The sequence below is a fragment of the Vipera berus genome (genome assembly GCF_964194415.1).
Source record: "Vipera berus genome assembly, chromosome: Z".
NCBI lineage: Eukaryota > Metazoa > Chordata > Lepidosauria > Squamata > Viperidae > Vipera > Vipera berus.
Window position 1 is genome coordinate 59,551,878 of NC_138205.1, and position 19,863 is coordinate 59,571,740.

The 19,863-nt window shown below is 48.2% G+C and overlaps 1 protein-coding gene across 4 annotated transcripts in view; it reads right to left on the reverse strand.

Annotated features, from left to right (window-relative positions):
* Nucleotides 1-19,863, reverse strand: part of TEX10 (testis expressed 10) — a 149,565-nt gene that overhangs the window by 37,407 nt on the left and 92,295 nt on the right. For all 4 annotated transcript variants that reach the window (XM_081345334.1, XM_081345336.1, XM_081345335.1 and 1 more), the window contains exons 10-11: nucleotides 12,012-12,100; nucleotides 10,355-10,488 (exon numbers count right to left, since the gene is read on the reverse strand). In XM_081345334.1, coding sequence (XP_081201460.1) covers nucleotides 10,355-10,488; nucleotides 12,012-12,100 — 223 coding nt within the window. The remainder of the gene's footprint in view (nucleotides 1-10,354; nucleotides 10,489-12,011; nucleotides 12,101-19,863) is intronic.

The window sequence follows — 19,863 nt, forward strand, 5'->3', positions numbered from 1 at the left end:
GAAAATAATAATGGTAAAAGAAAGAGAGTACACAAGTTAGTCAGGTTAATCAGGATAATGGGCATGAAAATGTTTGAGCAATCTAGGGGCCCTAATGTGCTTCTTATTAACCCACTCGTTTTGGGATGCTGGAAAGTCCTTCCAGGCTACCAAATACTGGGTGTCCCCATGATATTTACTTGAGTCTAGGATTTATTTAATCTCAAAATGCTATTTACCCTCTACCATAATAAGTTGTGGTGTTGGGGCTGTTACAGGTCTTAAAGGCGAGGTTATCTCAGGTTTTAGTAAACTGCAAAGAAATACAGGGTAGATTTGTCTTTATGTCTTAGGGAGTTCTAACTCCACTGTAATGGGGATTATGATGCGTTTGATGGGGAAGGTCCCACGAACTTTGGTCCTAACTTTTTGAGGGTTGCAATAACTACAGGAACCTGGTGGAAAGAGATACCCTATCCCCAACATGGAAAGGCTTAAGTTCCATTCTCTTTTTATCTGCCTGGGCCTTATAGGCTGCTCTGACTTCATCCAGAGCCTTTTTGACAATTGGCCATGTGTTTTGCAATTGCTTTACCCATTTCTTAAGGGAAGAGGTGGTAGGTTTGTTAGTGGGCAGTTTGGACACTGGGTTGAAACTTTGTCCTGTAGCTACTTGGAAAGGGGTGTATCTAGTACTTGAATGCACAGCATTGTTGTAGGCTACTTCAGCAAACAGAAACAGGTCGGTCCTATTGTCTTGTTGATAGTTGATGAAACAATTAAGGTACTGTTCTAGAACAAAGTTCATTCATTCTATCCACTCATTTGTTTGAAGATAGTGACTAGGTGTTCCAAAGGGTCCAAAAAGACTTTCCAGAACTTTGAAGTAAATTGGACCCCTTTATCTGAGTATGCGTTGCTGTCAGAACACATTTCTTTGGGGGGGGGTTTCTTTTCCTTTCCTTGCTGTGGGTTCTGCCAAACTCCTGGGGGGAGGTTTTGGGGGAATTGTATATGTATTGGCCTTTTGCTTAACTGCAACAATGTATCATCTCTGCTTCCTCTATCTGCTTGCTCTTTGAACTATTCTCCCCTTGATGCCAACCTTATCAGCCTCGATCCCACAGCAGACTTAACACGTGGGGATTGGCCCGTTTGAACTGACTGGATGAACTGTTGGGGTGGGATTTGCTTTTTGCTCTGTTAACCTATTGATTTGAATGGGAAACCCTTAGATCCTGCCTTCTATGCCTGCTGTCAACTTCTCCTAATAAAAGTTCCTTTTGGGATGAATCTGTTCTGTTTCCTAAGTTCTAAGTTTGTTGAAGTTAGCCTTCTTGATTTTTTTCAATTACTTGTCCCTGCATTATGTTGAATTCCAATATAATCATTCTCTCCCAAAAATTACTGCCAGTTCAACCCCTTCTATCATTTTATCCCTATTAGAAAGAATTAAGTCCAGTACACCTGACACTCTGGTTCCTTCCTCTACTCCTCTACCTTTAGGATGACTAAATCATCTGCTAGGTTCTTTAGGAACTTGTTTTGACATTCCATTCCCCACAGAGTTTATCTTCCAGGTTAATGTCAGGGTAATTAAAGTCCCACAGTAGTATATTTTCTGCACATCTTAGCTAACTGATTAGCAAAATGGTACAAACCTATTAACATACTATGTACTATGTCCTTCCTTTTTCCTTTTATATTTTATATAATTACCATTGTTTGGTTCATTGAAGTCAGCCAGATGTTCAGTCTGGATTTGATAATTTATCTATCAATCGAGTCCTTCCTAACAACCTGGGATACACAGATGTAGATATTTCATAGTCTTAATGGTTGGTTGCAGAACGTAAGCTGTTCCAAGCAAAGCAGCCCTTTGCAACTGACTAATTGTGAATTTATCAATGTCAATTGTGTTCAAATGGTGCTCCAGTTGTTTTCAGATTGCACCCAAGGTGACTATTACAATTGGTACTATCTTTGATTTCTTTTGCCACTACTGTTCTGCTTCTATTTGCCAGTCTTTGTATTTTGTTATCTTCTCTAGTTCCTTCTCTTCTATTCTGCGGTCACCAGATACTGCCACGTGACATCCACTATTCAGACTTCTTATCAACAATTGTTAAGTCTGGCGTGTTATGTGGAAGATGTCTGTTTGTTTTAATTCTAAAGTCCCAGAGCATTTTAGCTTCTTCATTTTCTATGACTTTCTCTACTTTTTGCTGCCACCAGTTCTTGCTTACAGGCAAATGGTATTTCTTGCAGATCTTCCAATGCACCATTGTTGCTACTTTGTCATACCATTTTTTGTACTCAGCCTCTGTGAGCTTCTTACAACAGCTCTAAAAACACCTAGGAAACTATCCCCCAAACAAGCAAGGTGGTCCCAGCACTTCCATCGCAACTAGTGGCGCCAGTAACCATACGAGCGCAAACAAAAAAAACCAAACACCTAGCGAGCACAGCGGGGGTGGAATTCAGACAAGCCTTAGAAAAGGATGAATGGTTCTTAAGCCATAAGAACCTGTGCACAATGAATGATGGACTGCCATGGGTGGGGGGAAAGCTCTATGATCCAAAAGTCCAGACTAAACTTCATGCACCTTTCCAAAGTAGCTGGGCATTTCAGGTTCGTGAAAACCCTTCACCTAGTGAAATGGCAGTTTTGGTGGCCCTCAATAAAGGATATTGAAAGCTACATGGCCAGTTGTCCCATTTGTGCAGCAGCCAAATGGAGACAAGGAAAGACCCCAGGATTATTGCAGACAGTAGCAACCCCATCAGCACCCTGGAGGGAGATTTCTATGGACTTTATTGTGGAATTACCAGAGTGGGAAAATGCCATCATTTGGGTAGTGAAAGACCTATTCTCTAAGCAGGCACACTTCATCCCGTGTCAAAAAATCCACAAAGCAAAGATATTGGCAAAGCTGTTTATGCAACACATATATCAACTGCATAGAGCCCCACAATGGATGACAACTCAGGGGTTGTCATCTAATCATCATCCGCAAATGAATGTTGAGTCAGAACATCCAAACTTAGTAGTAGAACAATACTTAAGATGTTTTATAAATCAGGGCTTTTCAACCGGTGGTACGCGTACCACTAGTGGTATGCAAACACCTGCCTGGTGGTACGTGAGCCCTAGCTAATTGTAATGGGGGCTACAGCTCATACAGCCACCCAGAAGCATGGATCAGCTGTAGCCCAGCGCTGATCCTGGAGCTTTAGTTAGCAAGCAGCATGTTTTCCAGAAGGGGAAGCAAGTGAGCTGGGTAGGAGCCCAGGATCAGCGTCTGCAGCTACAGCTGAGCCGTGCTTCTGCGGAGCCACCCAGAAGTGCGGGTCAGCTGTAGCTGCACACGACGATCATGGGCTCCTGCCCAGCTCACTTGCTTGCAGAAAACATGCTGCTTGCAAGTTGCATTGTCCCAGGGAGATCATGTGGTCCCCTTTTGCAACATTCTGAGAAGCCACGTCAAACTGGATTCAAACAACTCTGGGACTAACTTAACAACTGCAAGGATTCACTGAACAAACATGGCAAGAGAAATTTGTAAAATGGGACAAAATTACAATGGCTGAGCGACTCTAAAGCGTCGCCGTGGGGCACCTGCACACCATCCTCCCCCCCAGGCCTCAGTTTCCCCTTTGGGCAAAGGGGAGCCAGAGTGACTCCCCACCATCTTCCCAGCCAGGCTGCTCAGACACGGATGGGGAGGACTTGCGTTCTCCAGGAACAAACTCTACTGGCTGTGAATGGAGCCATGGGGGGGCGCCATGGGCAGCTCCAGTGAAGGAGACGATGGGGAGATCCAGGCAACTCTGGCCCGTGACCCCTGCCCATCCCTTTACCTGGCTGTAGAGCTCTGTCAGCAACATGGCCGGGCCAGTGAGGTGCACAGCCGAAGAGGTGCAAAGCGGAGGAGGTAAGTCCATGGGCAGCCCCAGAGCCGGAGCTGCAACCAGGGGAGGGGGGGCATGGGTGGCGCAGTTCCAATGGCTGGCACACCCCGCGAAGAGCCCACAACCTTTGCCTGACCTCAGCCCAACTTCTCTACCCAGCGGCTGGCAAAGGTGGTGGGCGGGCAGGCTGGGAGCAGCGGCTGCCTGTTCTGTTCCAGCCTACTACCGGCCCTGCAGAAAAGGCAGGGACAACCCCTTTACAAAAGGCAAAAGGCTGGAAGTAAGCCCGCCAAATTTATTTACACAAAACGGATCCAAAACAGAGCAAACTGAGCAAAACAAAATACGAACCACTAAAACAGATGCTATTCAAATGGTTGCCTTCAGCAACCAGCCCTCCCACACATTCCCCTTTTAAACAGTTTCAAGGTGTGGCTTCTCTTTGCCTCCTTCCGAGGTGCCCCATTGCCTTCCTCTATTTACTCCTACTTGACTGCCTCCTGCTTCGGGCGTCCTTGAACAAGGCCAGCTGTGGGTCATCTTCATCCAAGCTGTCAGGCTCACACAGCTGGGTCTGAGTAGTAATCAGATGGGAGAGGCCTGGCTGAGAGCTCTGCGATGCCTCAGAACTGTCCTCTGCAGGCTCTCCAAACCCCTCTTCCTGCTCCTCCTCTGAATCGTCCGGCCCAACTGCCGAACCCACAGGCTGACCCTGAATCACAACACTATCCCGCACCGCAGGGCCCTTCCCCCGGGTCTGCTGATCCGGATGCGGTCGGGATGGAAATTGTTCATGCAAAGCGGTCACCAAAGCAGGGGCATGAACGGCGGTCGCGTCTTCCCAGGTGAACTCCTCTGGTCTGTAGCCTTTCCATTCAATCAGGTACTGGAAACGACCTTTCAGCCAACGGGAGTCCCTGATGCTGGCGACCTCGTACTCGAGGGTGCTGTCTCCATCACTAGGTACTGATGGGGGAGGTTCCGCTCGGTGGAGTGGACAGGCCGGTTGCTCGGGGACCAACAGAGATCAATGAATGACTGGATGCACGCGCAGGGAACGTGGCAGAGTTAAGCGATAGGTGACCAGATTGATGACAGCCTCGATTGGGAACGGTCCTAAATATCGGTGATCTAACTTTCTCACCGGCCATGTTGAGAAAGGGATACAGGAAGTGACATAGGTCTGGACATCATGTCGGACTCGGGGCCACCAGAAGGTACAGGAGACCAGGTTCAGGGTCTTGAACAGGCCAAAATGCCCCGCCGCCGGGTTATCGTGATACTGGCTGAGGATGAGTCCCCTGAGTGGCTCTCCCGGAACGTAGAGCCGGTCACGATAATACAAGAGTCCATCCGTGACTGTCCAAGGAGAATCTGGCCCCACCTCCTCCTTCCACTGAGCCACCCACACATCCTGCTGCTGTGCTTCCCGGATCCGAGCCCGTATATCAACCGGCTCCCGCACCGCAGCAAAAGACTCGATGGGGATCACTGTCCTGGGCAGAAGCTTGTCTTCCACTCGGGAATATTCGGGCTTCCTGGACAGAGCATCCGCTATTTGATTGTGCCCGCTAGGTATGTACTTAACTTGGAAGTTGAACCTCGCAAAGAAAAGAGACCACCAGATCTGGCATTGGTTTAAATTCCGAGCGGTCTGCAGACTTTTCAAATTCTTATGGTCCGTCCGGACCTCAATTTGATGCCGCGGTGGCCTCGAACGGCACTTTGATGGCCAGCAGCTCCTTCTCCCAATTATATAATTGTGCTCCAAAGGGTTAGGTTTTCGTGAATGGTATGCGCAAGGGAAGAGGGTACCGCTGGGCGTCGTTGCCTGGAGTAACACCGCCCCAATGGCAATGTCGGAGGCGTCCGCCTCCACGACAAACGGCTGTTGCGGGTCAGGATGCTTCAAGATGGGTGCCTTCATGAAGGCTTCCTTCAAAGTCTGGAAAGCCCGTTGTTCTGGAGCGTTCCACTGAAACTGAGTCTTCTTCTGCAGGAGCCGGGTGAGGGGGGCGGTCAAGGCAGCAAACCCAGGGATGAAAGCTCGATAATAGTTGGCGAACCCAAGAAGACGCTGAACATCCTTCACGTGACGCGGGGGTTGCCAACTCTGCAAAGACTCAACCTTACTCGGCTCCATGGCGATGCCCTCAGGAGAAATGCGGTGACCCAGGAAATCGATGGTCACCCGGTAGAACTGGCACTTCCCCAATTTGGCAAACAGCCAATGTTTTCAGAGTTGCTGCAGGACCTGACGGAGATGTTGATGGTGCACCTCTCGCGACGGGGAGTAGATCAGAATGTCATCCAAGTAGATCACGACAAACTGATCTAACAAATCCTGGAAAATATCGTTCATGAAATATTGAAACACAGCGGGGGCGTTGGTCAGGCCAAACGGCATCACCGTGTACTCAAAATGTCCGTAATGAGTACCAAACACTGTCTTCCACTCATCACCTAGCCAAACCCTGACAAGGTTGTAAGCTCCACGCAGGTCCAGTTTCATGAAGATCTTGATGGTCCAAGAGTTCGGGGATGAGGGGCAGCGGGTAACGATTGCGCACCGTGATGGCGTTGAGTTTCCTATAATCACAGCAAAGCCGTAATTCACCGGACTTCTTTTTAACGAAGAGCACGGGTGCAGACACTGGCGAGGACGCCCGGAGCCACGCCAGTCCCAAAACCACGGGGAAATGCAGATCTGAGGTGATATAGAACTGGATGGCCTCCACATGGGAACTAATGGCCATACATAATGGTTGCATGGCGGCCTTAATTGGCCCAGACAGGAGCACTCGACCATCGATAGTCTCCACTAACATGGGCGGTTCCACCAGGCACTGGGGAACAGCCCATTTGGCCACAAATGCTGAGTCCATAAAATTTGTAGTGGCCCCAGAGTCAATTAAGGCATGGACTGGAATCCCCTTTGGCTTGCCAGGAAGGATCAGACGTGCCTCCAATATCAGATGCCGTGGAGGTCCACAGGCAGCATCAGAAAGACGTCGCTCAGTGTTGTTGTGGGACGCCCAATCTATCACACCCTCTAAATCGGGCTCGGGGCGTTTCCCGACAGAAAAGTAGGGGACTTTCTCGGGGCAGACTCGGTCACTGATGCCCGTCGCTTCTCTGGGCAAAAAAAGCCTTGGTGGAGCAGTGGGCTAATGCCTCCTTAAGTAACACCAGCTGCCTGCAATTAGTGCAGGTTCGCATCCCACCAGGCTCAAGGTTGACTCAGCCTTCCATCCTTCCGAGGTAGGTAAAATGAGGACCCAGATTTTTGGGGGCAATTAAGCTGACTTTGTAATAATGCCGCTTGGGGTGTGTGTGAAAGCCCTAATAAGCAGGCATATACATAGAATGAAGGCTACTGCTAAGCTTGTAAGCCGCCCTGAGTCTTCGGAGAAGGGCGGGATATAAATAGAATTTTTTTAAAAAAGCAGCCAAATGCCCAGGGTCCCCACAGTAAAAACACAACCCCCCCCCGAGGGGCCTGGCTGAGAGATCTGCGATGCCTCAGAACTGTCCTCTGCAGGCTCTCCAAACCCCTCCTCCGTCTCCTCCTCTGAATCGTCCGACCCAACTGCCGAACCCACAGGCTGACCCTTAATCACAACACTGCCCGGTGAGGCAGGGCAGGCACTGCTCCCTCATGGCCAGGTAGGGGAGGCAACGGGCCCGGCAGGGGGAGGTGGCCGCCTGGCTCCAGTTCCTTGCACTCGCCTGGTTGGTGGAGGTGGGAGTGCCAGGCAGCCCGCAGGCACCGCTTGCCTTCTGCCAGCTGAGCCCGGGAAGCCAGAGCACACCACCCCAACGGAGCCTCGCAGTGGTGTGGCCGAGCTGCAGAGGGCCAGGCCAGATACCCACGGGGAGCCCTTCTGCTCTTCGCCCAGGAGTACTCCCAGGTGCCCTTTCCTTGAACTCCCCAGCCAAAGCCATGCTTTCGCTCCCAGCCCTCTTGGCTTCCGTGGAGGATCCCAAGGCAGCCCGGCAGGTGGCCTTCCTTTCCTGTGAATAAGGCCAGGAGCAATGTGCTGGGGAAAGCAGGCCAGAGGGGAGACGCATCCTGCACCCAAGTCCCATCTTTTTTACACACACACACACACACACACACACACACACACACACACACACACCTTTTCCCAGCCAGGATCAAAAATAGGAGCAGCCCCAAGTCTCTACCTGTCAGGTAGTAAGGTGACATCCTGACGTCCAGAGAAACCCTTGTCCTTCTGGGAACATTAAGGAGCTCCAGAAAGACCAGGTGGTCCTCCAAGTCACCTGATTCCCACAATTCCTTTTGGCGAGACAGGACACCAAGCCTCCCACCCACTGGAGAGTGCCCGGTTGAGAAAGCTGCCTTGTCTCTCCTTTTTTTCTTTTTTTAAAACTCCCCTGGAGGGATGTGTCAGACAATTTTACCGGCTGACCAAATGGGGAGGGAGGGAAAGGGAAAGTATGTGGATGAGGAAGGGAAGGAAAAGAAATAAATGGATGAAAAAGGGAAGAAAAGAAAAGGGAAGGGAAGAAAGAAATGTGAGAGAAAGCAAGGAAGAAGAGCGAGTAGGGAAAAGAGAGGGAGAAAGGCGAGGAAAAAAGGAAAGAGAAAGGAAAGGGTGAAAGGTGAGAGGAAGGAAAGGAAGGAAAGAAGAAAGGAAGGGACAATGGGAGAGAGGGCAGGAAGGAAGACACCCACCCCAGTCCCACCCCCCTCTACCAGAGACCCACGGATTTCCCCCCTCCCCCCATAGGCACCCTGCAACCTGAGTGATGAGCTGGCCATGCCTCCCAGCCATTGACTTCACTTGTCAAAAAGTTGCAAAAGGTGATCATATGACCCTGGGACACTGAGCATCATAAGTATGAATCAGTTGCCAAGCATCTGAATGTAAATCACAAGACACTGGGGATGCTACAAAAGTCATAAGTGTGAAAAATGGTCATGTCACTTTTTTCAGTGCTGTTGTAACTTTGAACAGTCACTAAGTGAATTGTTGTAAGTCGAGGACTACCTTCTTTTTGGTCAAGTTTTTGACACCTTGCTGGGTGACTGGTGGTACATGGATATTGCCTTATCCTAAAAGTGGTACAATGGGTGAAAAAGTTGAAAAGCCCTGTTATAAATTACCAGCAAGACAACTGGACCGATGTGCTTCCCTTTGCAGAAGCTGCATATAATAACGCTGTTCACTCTTAGCACTGGCTATACGGCATTGCAAGTCACAATAGGACAAAGCTTCTACCCGATGCCTGAACTGCCAACTAACAAACCCACCATCCTCTCTCTGAACAAATGGATTGCACAACTCCAAAATACCTGGCCGGTTGTAAGAAAAGTATTAGATGAGGCTAGATAAAAGACTCAACCAGATAAAAACAAGTGGAACTAAAACCCTTTCAAGTAGGGGAGAAAGTATATTTGTCCACTAAATATTTAAAATCACTGCAACCATCAAAGAAGTTGGGACCAAAATTTGTGGATCTTTTCCCCATTAAGCAGATAATTAATCCAGTAACTATAGAACTAGAATTCCCCAAAACGCTGAGACAGCTTCAACCTGTATTTCACTGTAGCCTATTGAAACAAGCATTAAGCTCACCACTAATGCCAGCTGTAGTCCCTCCTCCTCCACCGATTATAGGAGAGCAGCATTTTGAAGTCAAAGAAATCCTAGACTCCATACTATACCTAATAGCTTGGAAGGACCTACCCCCCTTCCCAAAATGAGTGGGTTCATAAATGACATATTAGGGCTCCGAGACTACTTAATATATTTCATGCTAAATACCCTGGACTAACCCATATGTGCGTTCTCTCCCAATTTTGTTTCTTCTGCAGGTGGATCTCTCTTTTTTTAAGAGGTGCGGCATGTCAACCCCCTGGGTGGGGGTTGATTTCTTTCTTCTTGTGGGTTCTGCCATAACCCTGGGGGAAGGGGGGAGCTATAGGCGCTACAATGTATCCTCTCCGCTTTCCTTTCCTTTCTGCTTGCTCTTTGATCTATTTCCCTTGATGCCGGCTTGGGGTGAGAATGGAATGTGTCTCTGGCCATCTGTCTTATCTCTTGCTGTGGAAGAAGAGTCACGAAGACCTAACAATCTAAAAGCCTTGGGAACAGCGCCTTATCAACCCCGTTCCCACAGCGGATTCACACCTGGGGATTGGACTGTTTGAACTGGCTGGACTGACTCTTCGGGTGGGGCTTACCACTTTTAACCTATTGATTCGAATGGGAAACTCTCCGATCCTGCCTTTTATGCCTGCTGTCAACTTCTCCTAATAAAAGCTCCTTTTGGAATGAAGCTGTTCCAGAAGTTCTGCTTTCTTGGGAAGAGGGATTGAGGCAGGTCTTACGAGATCAATTTCTCACCAATTTCACATTTAGACAGTGCATAAAAACTTCATTTTAGGATAAACGAAAATCAGGAAGATTCTTTTCAATGCAGAAAATTTTACCTCTGCCATAGTCCAATGATATGAAAATTGCTCCAAATCTGTTAAATAGAGTTGGATAGGGGAGAGTAGTGTCTGGTTTATGTGTGGTTTTCCCCTAATGTTCTGAAGGTTACTCAATTCTTCACTGGAAAAACCTGAAAAGGATGATAAAAAATCCTATTAGGAGCACATTACAAAGTGAATAGCTATTACCTTTCTCTATGGTTCTTACAAACAAAACAGAAACTCAACATTCAATGTTTCACTTCATTTAATAAATAATTACAGTGTTATTTAAAGGTTTGTGAACCCTTTCAATCTTCCTCCATAAATATAGCCTAAAACACGATCTATTCTTTACTCGTCCTAAAATGAAAATCATAGGATCATAAGGCTGGAAGACACCTTTGAGGTTTCCTAGTCCAATCTCCTGCCCAAGGCAAGAGTTCTTATACCATTCAGGTCCAATGGTTGACCAATCTTTCCTTGAAAGTTGATGGAGCACCCACAACTTCAAGAGGCATGCTATTCAACTGATTTAACTGTTCTCACTCTCAAGAAATTCCTCCTTAGTTCTAGGCTGAATGTTTATTTGATAATCCATCCCTTATTTCTTGTCCTGCTCTTAGGTGCTATGCAGAATAAACAGATGCTTTCTTCCTTGTGACAATCCTTCAGGTATTAGCTATCACGTCATCTCCTAGTACTTAGGCTAAACATACCTAGTTTCCTTCTCCATACACTTTAGTCTCCAAACCCCTTACCATCTTTGTTACTCTTCTCTGCACCCTTTCTAAGGCCCTCAGCATCTTTTCTATATTGTGGATACAGTATTCCAAGTATGGTCTCACCAAAGCAGTATAAAGTGGTACTATGACCTCGTTATCTTGATGCTATCCCTGTATTAATGTGGCACTGGCTCTTTTGCCAGTTGTGACACATTGCTGACTCATACTTAAGCAGTGATCTACTAGGACAGGGCTTTTCAACTGGTGGTATGTGTACCACCAGTGGTACTTTGCCAGTGGTACTTGTAGCAGGGTGGAGAGGAATGAGTTGAAATGGCGGCAGTGCCGCAGAAGCCCAAAAAAAAGACAGCTGAAGCTGCAGGGCTGTTGGGACTCTGCAGAGGTGCCAGGATCAGCTCTGGGCTCCAGCTGATCAGCGCTTCCAAAAGAGGAGAGGATATAAAAGGAGGTGGCTTTGGCAGGAAAGGGCCAGCAAGGGGCTGCCCCACCCCACCCCCTGGGTGCGCGAAGAGGAGGCTAACATCCAACATTGCTGACCACTGAGAAAGGAAAAAGGTAGGAGAATGCTTCCCTTTCCCCAGAGATGCCAGCACTCACCGCCTTTTCCATGCACCCTCAGGGGTGGGGCAGAGACAGAGGGAGCTCGTTGGCTCCAGGGCTCCCCATGGATCTAAGGCTGACCGCATTCCAGCTTTCATGGCCCCCACCAGTAGATTAGCATCACGCCTGAGCACGGAGGAAGGAAAGAGAAGCAGGGGAAGAAGGAAGGAACGAGCTAGGAAAGGGACTGCATTCTGAGTGCTTCGCAGGTTCGCTTTTTTAACTAAATTCAAGCGAGGTCAACAAGTGAAAGTAAATACATTTTATGCAAAATTTGTCTTCCAAATACTCCAGAAATATTAAGATGACAGTAAATCTGTAGCTATTACCTGTAAGAGTCGAAAACAAAAAGCTGAAGTAACCCATGTCAGTCACTGAATGGCTCTGCACTGGATATTTCCATGCCACAAAAGAGGATCTATTACCAAAAACAGGGGGGGAGGGGGGAGGTAGAGTTTGAGAAAATTATTTAAGATGCATTGTAATTCAGACGTAGTGACAAATTACATATATAACATAGATCCACCCCAAACTTATTTAAAGGAGGAAAAATGGTCCAATTTTTTTAAAAAAAGGCAAAACTAACCATTATTTCTCAATAATTGTGTTCTAAAATTAGGTTAAAACCAAGAATATGTTTATTTGAAGAGGATGCATTAAAAGATCCAAATAAGAGGGAAGAATAAGAGACACAAAAATCTTTGCATGTGACTGTTATACAACTGTGGTTTTTTTAAAAAAAATCAAAGTGGAATGATTATAGTATAAATTGGCTATGTTGGTCCCAGTGGTTATCAGCACACCAGGTGCCATAACAAAATATCTTGGACAGCACTTAGAAAATCTTGTGCATTGACAAAATTTCCACCTGTCAATTATAAAAGATCCAGACATATTATGCTGATACATTAAGACATCCTAAGTTCCTAGAAAGAACTAAGGGCAACACCAGCTGAAGAAATAGCTGTATGAAGGCCAACACTAGCTAAAGAACTAGTAGTTATGATTTCACACTCTTTTGTGTATTATAATAATAATGTATGGGAGATCCTGCCTTATTAGGACCTACATGCAGTATATTTTAGCACTTTGTATTTTCCCTCCCCTCTCTGACAGTTCAGGTCACATTTTTTATATATCTTCCAGTAATTATTATTAGAAGAAACTTTAATTCGCCCAAACAACTCTCCAATGGCTTCGGCTCTTATGTTGATAAGGAACACCTGTGGGGATTCAAAACTCTCCCCTCATTGATAAGAACTTAGCGAGAGGGTTTATTCAGGTGGTGAAATCTCGAATAGCAGCACCAGTACTCTTTAAAGAAAAGAAAGATGGGTCTCTGAGATTGTGTGTGAATTTCCGTGGAATTAACAGAGTTAATTAACAGAACCCCAGCCTGGGGCCTCTGGAGCAATGAGAGGTTGGGGAACTCCCGCAAGTAAAAGGCCAACAACCTCTGAGCTTGCCACAGCTAATAGAGGCCTTGCAACAGCTTGGGGTGGTGCAGAAGCCTGGAGATCAGAAACTGGTGGGAGGACAACCACAGCAAGGAGATTGGTCACTGCTCCCAAACATACAGCAAAGGCTGAGGGGCCGGCAAATGAGGGAGACCCAGCAGCCTCCCCTCAGACAACCACAGCAAGTGGGGCAGCAGCAGGGCCCGAACGTGCAACCCCTGGGCATACAGCAGCACCAATGGGGTCACCAGCAACTGGTGGTTAAACGACAACGGGGGGAGGGGGGAGCGGGAGCTGTTGAATCAACAACCAGGATGGGGCCAGCAGCAACTAGGGGTACAACAGCAACCAATGATGGCCCCACCTTTCAGAGCAACGTTCGATGGAGACCCAGAGAAACTGATTTTTTCCCTCAACCAAGTATGCTCTCATTTGAATCGCTGGGCCTATCTCTACCCAGACTAAGATGCTGTGGTTGATGTGATTGTGTCCAGCCTAGAGGGAGAAGCATCTGAATGGTTAAACAATTTATATAATGAGCAAACCCCTGAACTGGAGGATCCCCACCTCTTCCTCTGAGAGAAAGATTTGAGGACCCATCCATTGCCCTCAAAGTAGAAGAACAAATCCACAAGATAAAACAAGCTGGCCGGCGTGCCCTTGAGTACATGCAAGAGTTTCGTAAGATAGCCGGTCAGATAGAGAGATGGCCTGAGCCACAGGTCTGCAACCCGCGGCTCCAGAGCCGCATGCGGCTCTTTCAGCTGTCTCCTGCGACTCCCGGTCTTCTGCCATGTACAGTCAAAAAAAAAGTGGGACTAAAAAGTTCAACCAATCAATTCAAATATGCAGGGTAGGTGCATATCTCGCCTTGGCTCCACTCTTCAGTCAAACCCTGTTCTGCGCATGCGCGCATGTAAGCGCATGCACACATATTTTTTGCAGCTCCCAGTTTTTCCTTTTGTGAGGGAACCGTTTCCGAGTGGCTCTTTCACTGTTTCAGGTTGCTGACCCCTGGCCTGAGCAATCCATAATTCATCATTTCAGGAAAGGGTTGGACGACCACCTTTCTCAGGCCGGCATATACCGAGCTATACCTGACCAGCTGCAAGAATGGTATCAGGCAGCAGTAAGATTAGATGTTCAGCTCGCCCACTATAAGAAGCCTCTCCCACCTGAAGCCAAGCCAAGGCCATAACAACCCAAATGGCAATCATCCCCACAAAAATCTCCAACTACTGTGATGGATGAAAGACCCAGGCCACCTGCAGGCCCGACAATTAAGGGTTTCCTGTGCAGACGGCAGGGACATCAAGCAGCGAATTGCCCAGTCCCCTACCCCCAATCACAGAATAGACCAGGGCCAGCAGTGAGAAAGAAACCTGCACAGTGGCTAATGGGAGTGAAATCCAACGGGATGATGCAGGAACCTGTTGCCCAGGTCACATCCCCCACACGGGAGGACACCAGAATTCAGGCTGGATCCACCCCCGTTTTACCTCTTTCGACACTGATGATGGACAGAACGACCCAATGGTGAGCCGACACGTCCCACCTTTCTCACTACCTGCCAAGTTCATAATCCCTAAGTCGAGTACACAGGTAGATTTAAAGGGGCTAGTTGATTCTGGATGCTCCCGATGCATCATTAGCTTGCCATTTGCCATGAAACTGGGCATACAAGAAAAACTGCTCTCCAAACCTGTGAGCAAGCTGATGAGTCCCTGATGGGAGAGACTTTAGTCCACGGGTCGGCAACTCGCGGCTCCGGAGCCGCATGCGGCTCTTTGAGCTGTCTCCTGCGGCTCCCAGCCGCCCGGTGCGCGCGCACCTCTTTGAACAGGCAGTGGTGCGCGTGCACCTCTCCAAATGGAGAGTGGCACCGCCCGTTTGGAGAGGTGCGCGCACACCTCCCCGAATGGGCGGAGGTGCGCGCGCACCTCCCCAAACCTTTGGAGAGGTGCGCGCGTACCTCCGCGCGAACGGGGCAGAGGTGCCGCTCTTTGAGGAAGCTGTCGCGGCCCGTCTCCGAAGCTGCCGCTTTCGGCAGCTTTGCAGACGGGCCGCTACAGCTTCCTCAAAGAGCAGCGCCCCTGCCCATTCGGAGAGGTGCGCGCGCACCTCTCCTAACGACCGGAGGTGCGCGCGCACCTCCCCAAACCTTTGGAGAGGTGCGCGCGTACCTCCGCGCGAACGGGCAGAGATGCCGCTCTTTGAGGAAGCTGTAGCGGCCCGTCTCCGAAGCTGCCGCTTTCGGCAGCTTTGCAGACGGGCCGCTACAGCTTCCTCAAAGAGCAGCGCCCCTGCCCATTCGGAGAGGTGCGCGTGCACCTCTCCCAACGACCGGAGGTGCGCGCGCACCTCCCCAAACCTTTAGAGAGGTGCGTGCGTACCTCCGCGCGAACGGGCAGAGATGTCGCTCTTTGAGGAAGCTGTAGCGGCCCGTCTCCGAAGCTGCCGAAAGTGGCAGCTTCGGAGACGGGCCGCTAAAGCTTCCTCAAAGAGAGGCACCTCTGCCCGTTCGCGCGGAGGTACGCGCGCACCTCTCCAAAGGTTTGGGGAGGTGCGCGCGCACCTCCGGTCGTTCGGAGAGGTGCGCACGCACCTCTCAGAATGGGCAGGGGCGCTGCTCTTTGAGGAAGCTGCCGCGGCCCCTCTGCAAAGCTGCTGAAAGCGGCAGCTTTGCAGACAGGCCGTCGCCGTCGGGCAACCGGGAACCGGTTCCATCTCACTTTAAAAAAAAATGGCAACCGCGTGCGTCCGCGCATGCGCAAAAAACCGTTTTGCGCATGCGCAAAACTTTTTTTGCGCATGCGCGTGCATGGACACACGCACGCGGCTCCCACTTTTTTTAATTTGTGATGGAACTGGTTCCCAGTGGCTCTTTTACTTTTTTAGGTTGCCGACCCCTGCTTTAGTCACACCTAGAAATAGATGAGCACTGGGAGTTTATTCGCTTCCTTGTGGCCCCCCAAATGACTGAGGCTGTGATCCGAGGATTAGCCTGGTTGGACAAATGGAAGCCATTTATCTGGTTGGAGAAAGGAGTGAGAACCGTGAAACTACCTATAGGGCCTGATCCCCCCATTGATTCAACAGATGTTACAGGGAATTTTAGCCCACCCAATGAGCGAGCGCACATGGCTGCCTCACTGCCATCAGGCGAGCTGCTCATCCCCAGCAAGTCCGGGAACTAGCGGAGGCATTTAATGAGAAAGAATGCGATACGTTGTCTCTTCACCGGTCCAATGATTGTTCCATTGAACTGTTGCCTGGGGCCAAACTTCCACAACCAAGAATGTACGCTATGTCCCCCCCTGAAATGGAGGAAATGCAGCGATATGTGGATACAAACCTAGCGAGGGGATTCATTGAACAGGCCAAGTCTACTATGGGAGCTCCTGTGTTGTTCAAAGAAAAAAAAAGATGGGTCTCTTCATCGCTGCATGGACTATAAAGGTCTGAACGCAGTGAGTGTGGAAAATAAATACCCCTTCCCCCTCCTGAAGGACTTACTAACCCACCTGGCTAAGGGGAGTGTCTTCACTAAATTAGATCTGAGAGAAGCATATTACCAGATGAGAATAAAGGAGGGGGATGAGTGGGAAACTGCCTTCAACTGCCCCTTGGGAAGCTACCAGTTCAAAGTCATGCCATTTGAACTGCAGGGGGCCCAAGCCGTATTTATGCAGTTGATTAATGAGGTCCTACATGATCACTTATACAAAGGTGTTCTAGTGTATCTTGATGACATCTTGATCTACAGCACAAATATGACTGATCATATAAAGCTAGTGAGGGAAGTGTTAAAGATAGTCTTGAAGGCCAAGCTATATGCCAAATTGTCAAAATGTGAATTTCACCAGACCCGATTAGATTATCTTGGCTACAGAATTTCCAACAAGGGCATAGAAATGGACCCAGCCAAAGTGAGAACTCTAATTGAATGGCAGCCCCCAAAGACTCGCAAACAGCTTCAGAGCTTTTTAGGTTTTGCTAACTTTTATCGCCAATTGATACCCTCCTTTGCTGAGATTGCCCTACCCCTTACAGAACTACTCAAGACAGGCAAAGGAGGAGAGACGCCACAACTGGGCCAACCACTTGCTTGGACGATGAGCTGTCAGTTTTTGAGAATGTAAAAAGACTATTTGCTGCTGAACCAGTCCTAAAACATCCATGTTCAGGGGAGCCCTTCATAATCCAAACAGATGCCAGCGACGTTGCAGTTGGAGCTGTATTACTGCAAAAGAACAAAAGTGGAGTCCTACAACCCTGCGCCATCTCCAAAAAATTCACTGAAAGCGAGAGGAAATGGGCAATCTGGGAGAAGGAGGCCTTCATCATTAGCTGGAGCCTGTTATACTGGTGACACTATTTAGAGGGGAGCAAGGTGCCATTTGAAGTATGGACAGATCACAAAAACCTAGAGACACTGAAGACACACACATACCTCTGCAAACTGTCCTCAAAACAAGTGCAGTGGGCACAGTACTTTAATCATTTCAACTTCACTCTAAAGTACATACTGGGAGGAAAAAACTTCTTAGCTGATGCGCTATCTCGACTGCCCCAGTACAAAAGCAAACGCGAAGAGGTCAACGAGACAATTCTCCCCAGTTCACAACCTGCAACACAATTCACACCTCGCAGAACCCCTAATCCTGATGACCCGGGAGTGAAGCAGATAAAACAAGAGCTCCTCACTGATAAATGGTTTCAAGATAATCAAACCTCCTTAACATGCACGGATGGTTTCGCATACAAGGGGGGAAAACTGTATCAGCCCGAAGCCCTCTGTCTCAATGCTCTCAAACACAGCCATGATGTAAAACAGGCTGGACACATCAGATATTTAAAAACTCAGCACCTCATCCGCCGGCAATATTGGTGGCCAGGGCTAAAACGAGATGTAGAAAACTGTCTGGAATTGTACCATATATGCCACCATGAAAAGAATTCCAGGGAATACCCCTGGGTTACTGCAGCTGGTGGCAGACCCTTCTCAACCACGGACTTTATTGTAGTCCATGATTGAGAAGGGTCCAGCTATGTACTTTATTGTAGACTTACCCGAAAGTAGAGGAAATATTGTCATATGGACTGTGATAGACCTGTTTTCGAAGCAGGCTCATTTATTGCCTGCAAAGGACTCCCATCTGCCCAACTGATTAAATTGTTCCTGAAACATATCTACCAGCTGCATGGCGCCCCTAAGCGAATAATTTCAGATAGAGGAGTGCAGTTCACAGCGAAACTTTGGAGGAGTTTTCTTAAATTACTTGGATCATCTCAAGGCTTATCATCTGCTTTTCATCCAGCTACCAATGGGGCAGCAGAATCCGCTAACAAAATGGTGGAGCAATAACTCAGATGCTCTTTCCTACCAACAGACAAACTGGACTGACCTCCCCACTTTCGCCGAGGTGGCTTACAATAATTCTGTTCACAGCAGCATCGGCTACACGCCTTTCAGAGTAGCCACAGTAAAAGAGTTCAGCCCAATGCCTGAATACCCTCAGGTGCCCTCTGCTTCCCAGACACTTGATCAATGGGTGAGGGGATGGGAAGAGGTTTGGAGAAAGATGAAAACGACATTAAAAAAGACTTCTGAGACTTATAAAAAACAGGCTGATAAAAAGAGGGCTCCCCAAAGAACATTCCAAGCTGGGGAAAAGGGTTATCTGTCATCTAAATATTTGCGCCTCAAATTAGGACCGAAATTCTTGGAGCCTTTCCCCATTGTGGGAATCATCAACCTGGTCACAGTAGAATTGAAACTCCCCAGACTTTTGGGAAAAAATCACCCGGTTTTCCATTGTAGCTTACTGAAAACCTTTCAGGTCTCCACTTTAAGACCTCCCCTAAGAAGGCACCCGGGGCCCTCATAGTAGTGGGTCAGAGACACTATGAAGTGAAAGGCATTCTTGACTCTAGAATCTTTAAAGGGAAATTGCAAGGGGTAGTCGCTGTCTGAAGCTACTTGGGTGAAGGCTGACCGATTCATCAAAAAGTTTCATGAAAAAAACCCCAACAAACCAAGAGATAATCCCTGACATATGCTTTAGTTTACATTACAGGACCTATTCTTTTTGTAAGAGGGGCCGGATGTGAACGCTGCAAACATCGGATGTTTTTGCTCTGACAATATAAGAGGCAGCCTTTTCCTTTAAACTGCTGTGCTTTGAATCAATGAAGCTGGGGACGAGGAGGAGGTTAACCTGGTTGTTTTAATAAGATAATGAATGGCGTGCTACAGAAAGGAAGTGAAACTTTACATGTTAAACTAATTGGAGAATGTGATTTATGACGTGTAATTAAGGAAGGGAATTGTGTAATTAAGGGAGGGAATTGTGTATAATATGATGTGTTATGGGGAGGAGAATTCAGATTCTGGCATCCATCCATGAGTGCCGATGCTTCGTTCTCATTATTATAGACTTTTTAGAATAAACAATGCTGGAAAATTCTTTGATCTGTCTCATTAGTCGGAACTATGACAGTTGCCCTCAGTGGTGGCAGCAGAGGTGACCTTGGTGCTGGCCAAAGTCCAGGCATCCAGGCCCCACTATATGGATACCTCCACGGGCGAGCCTCAAACCTGGGGGCCAGCAGTGGTCATCAGCCACACACTCCAGGTTCAGGAACAGACACCAATGGTGAGCTGCAGGCTCTCTCTTCCAGACTGGGACTGGGCTGGGGAGGTAGCCCTGGATGTGGGTTA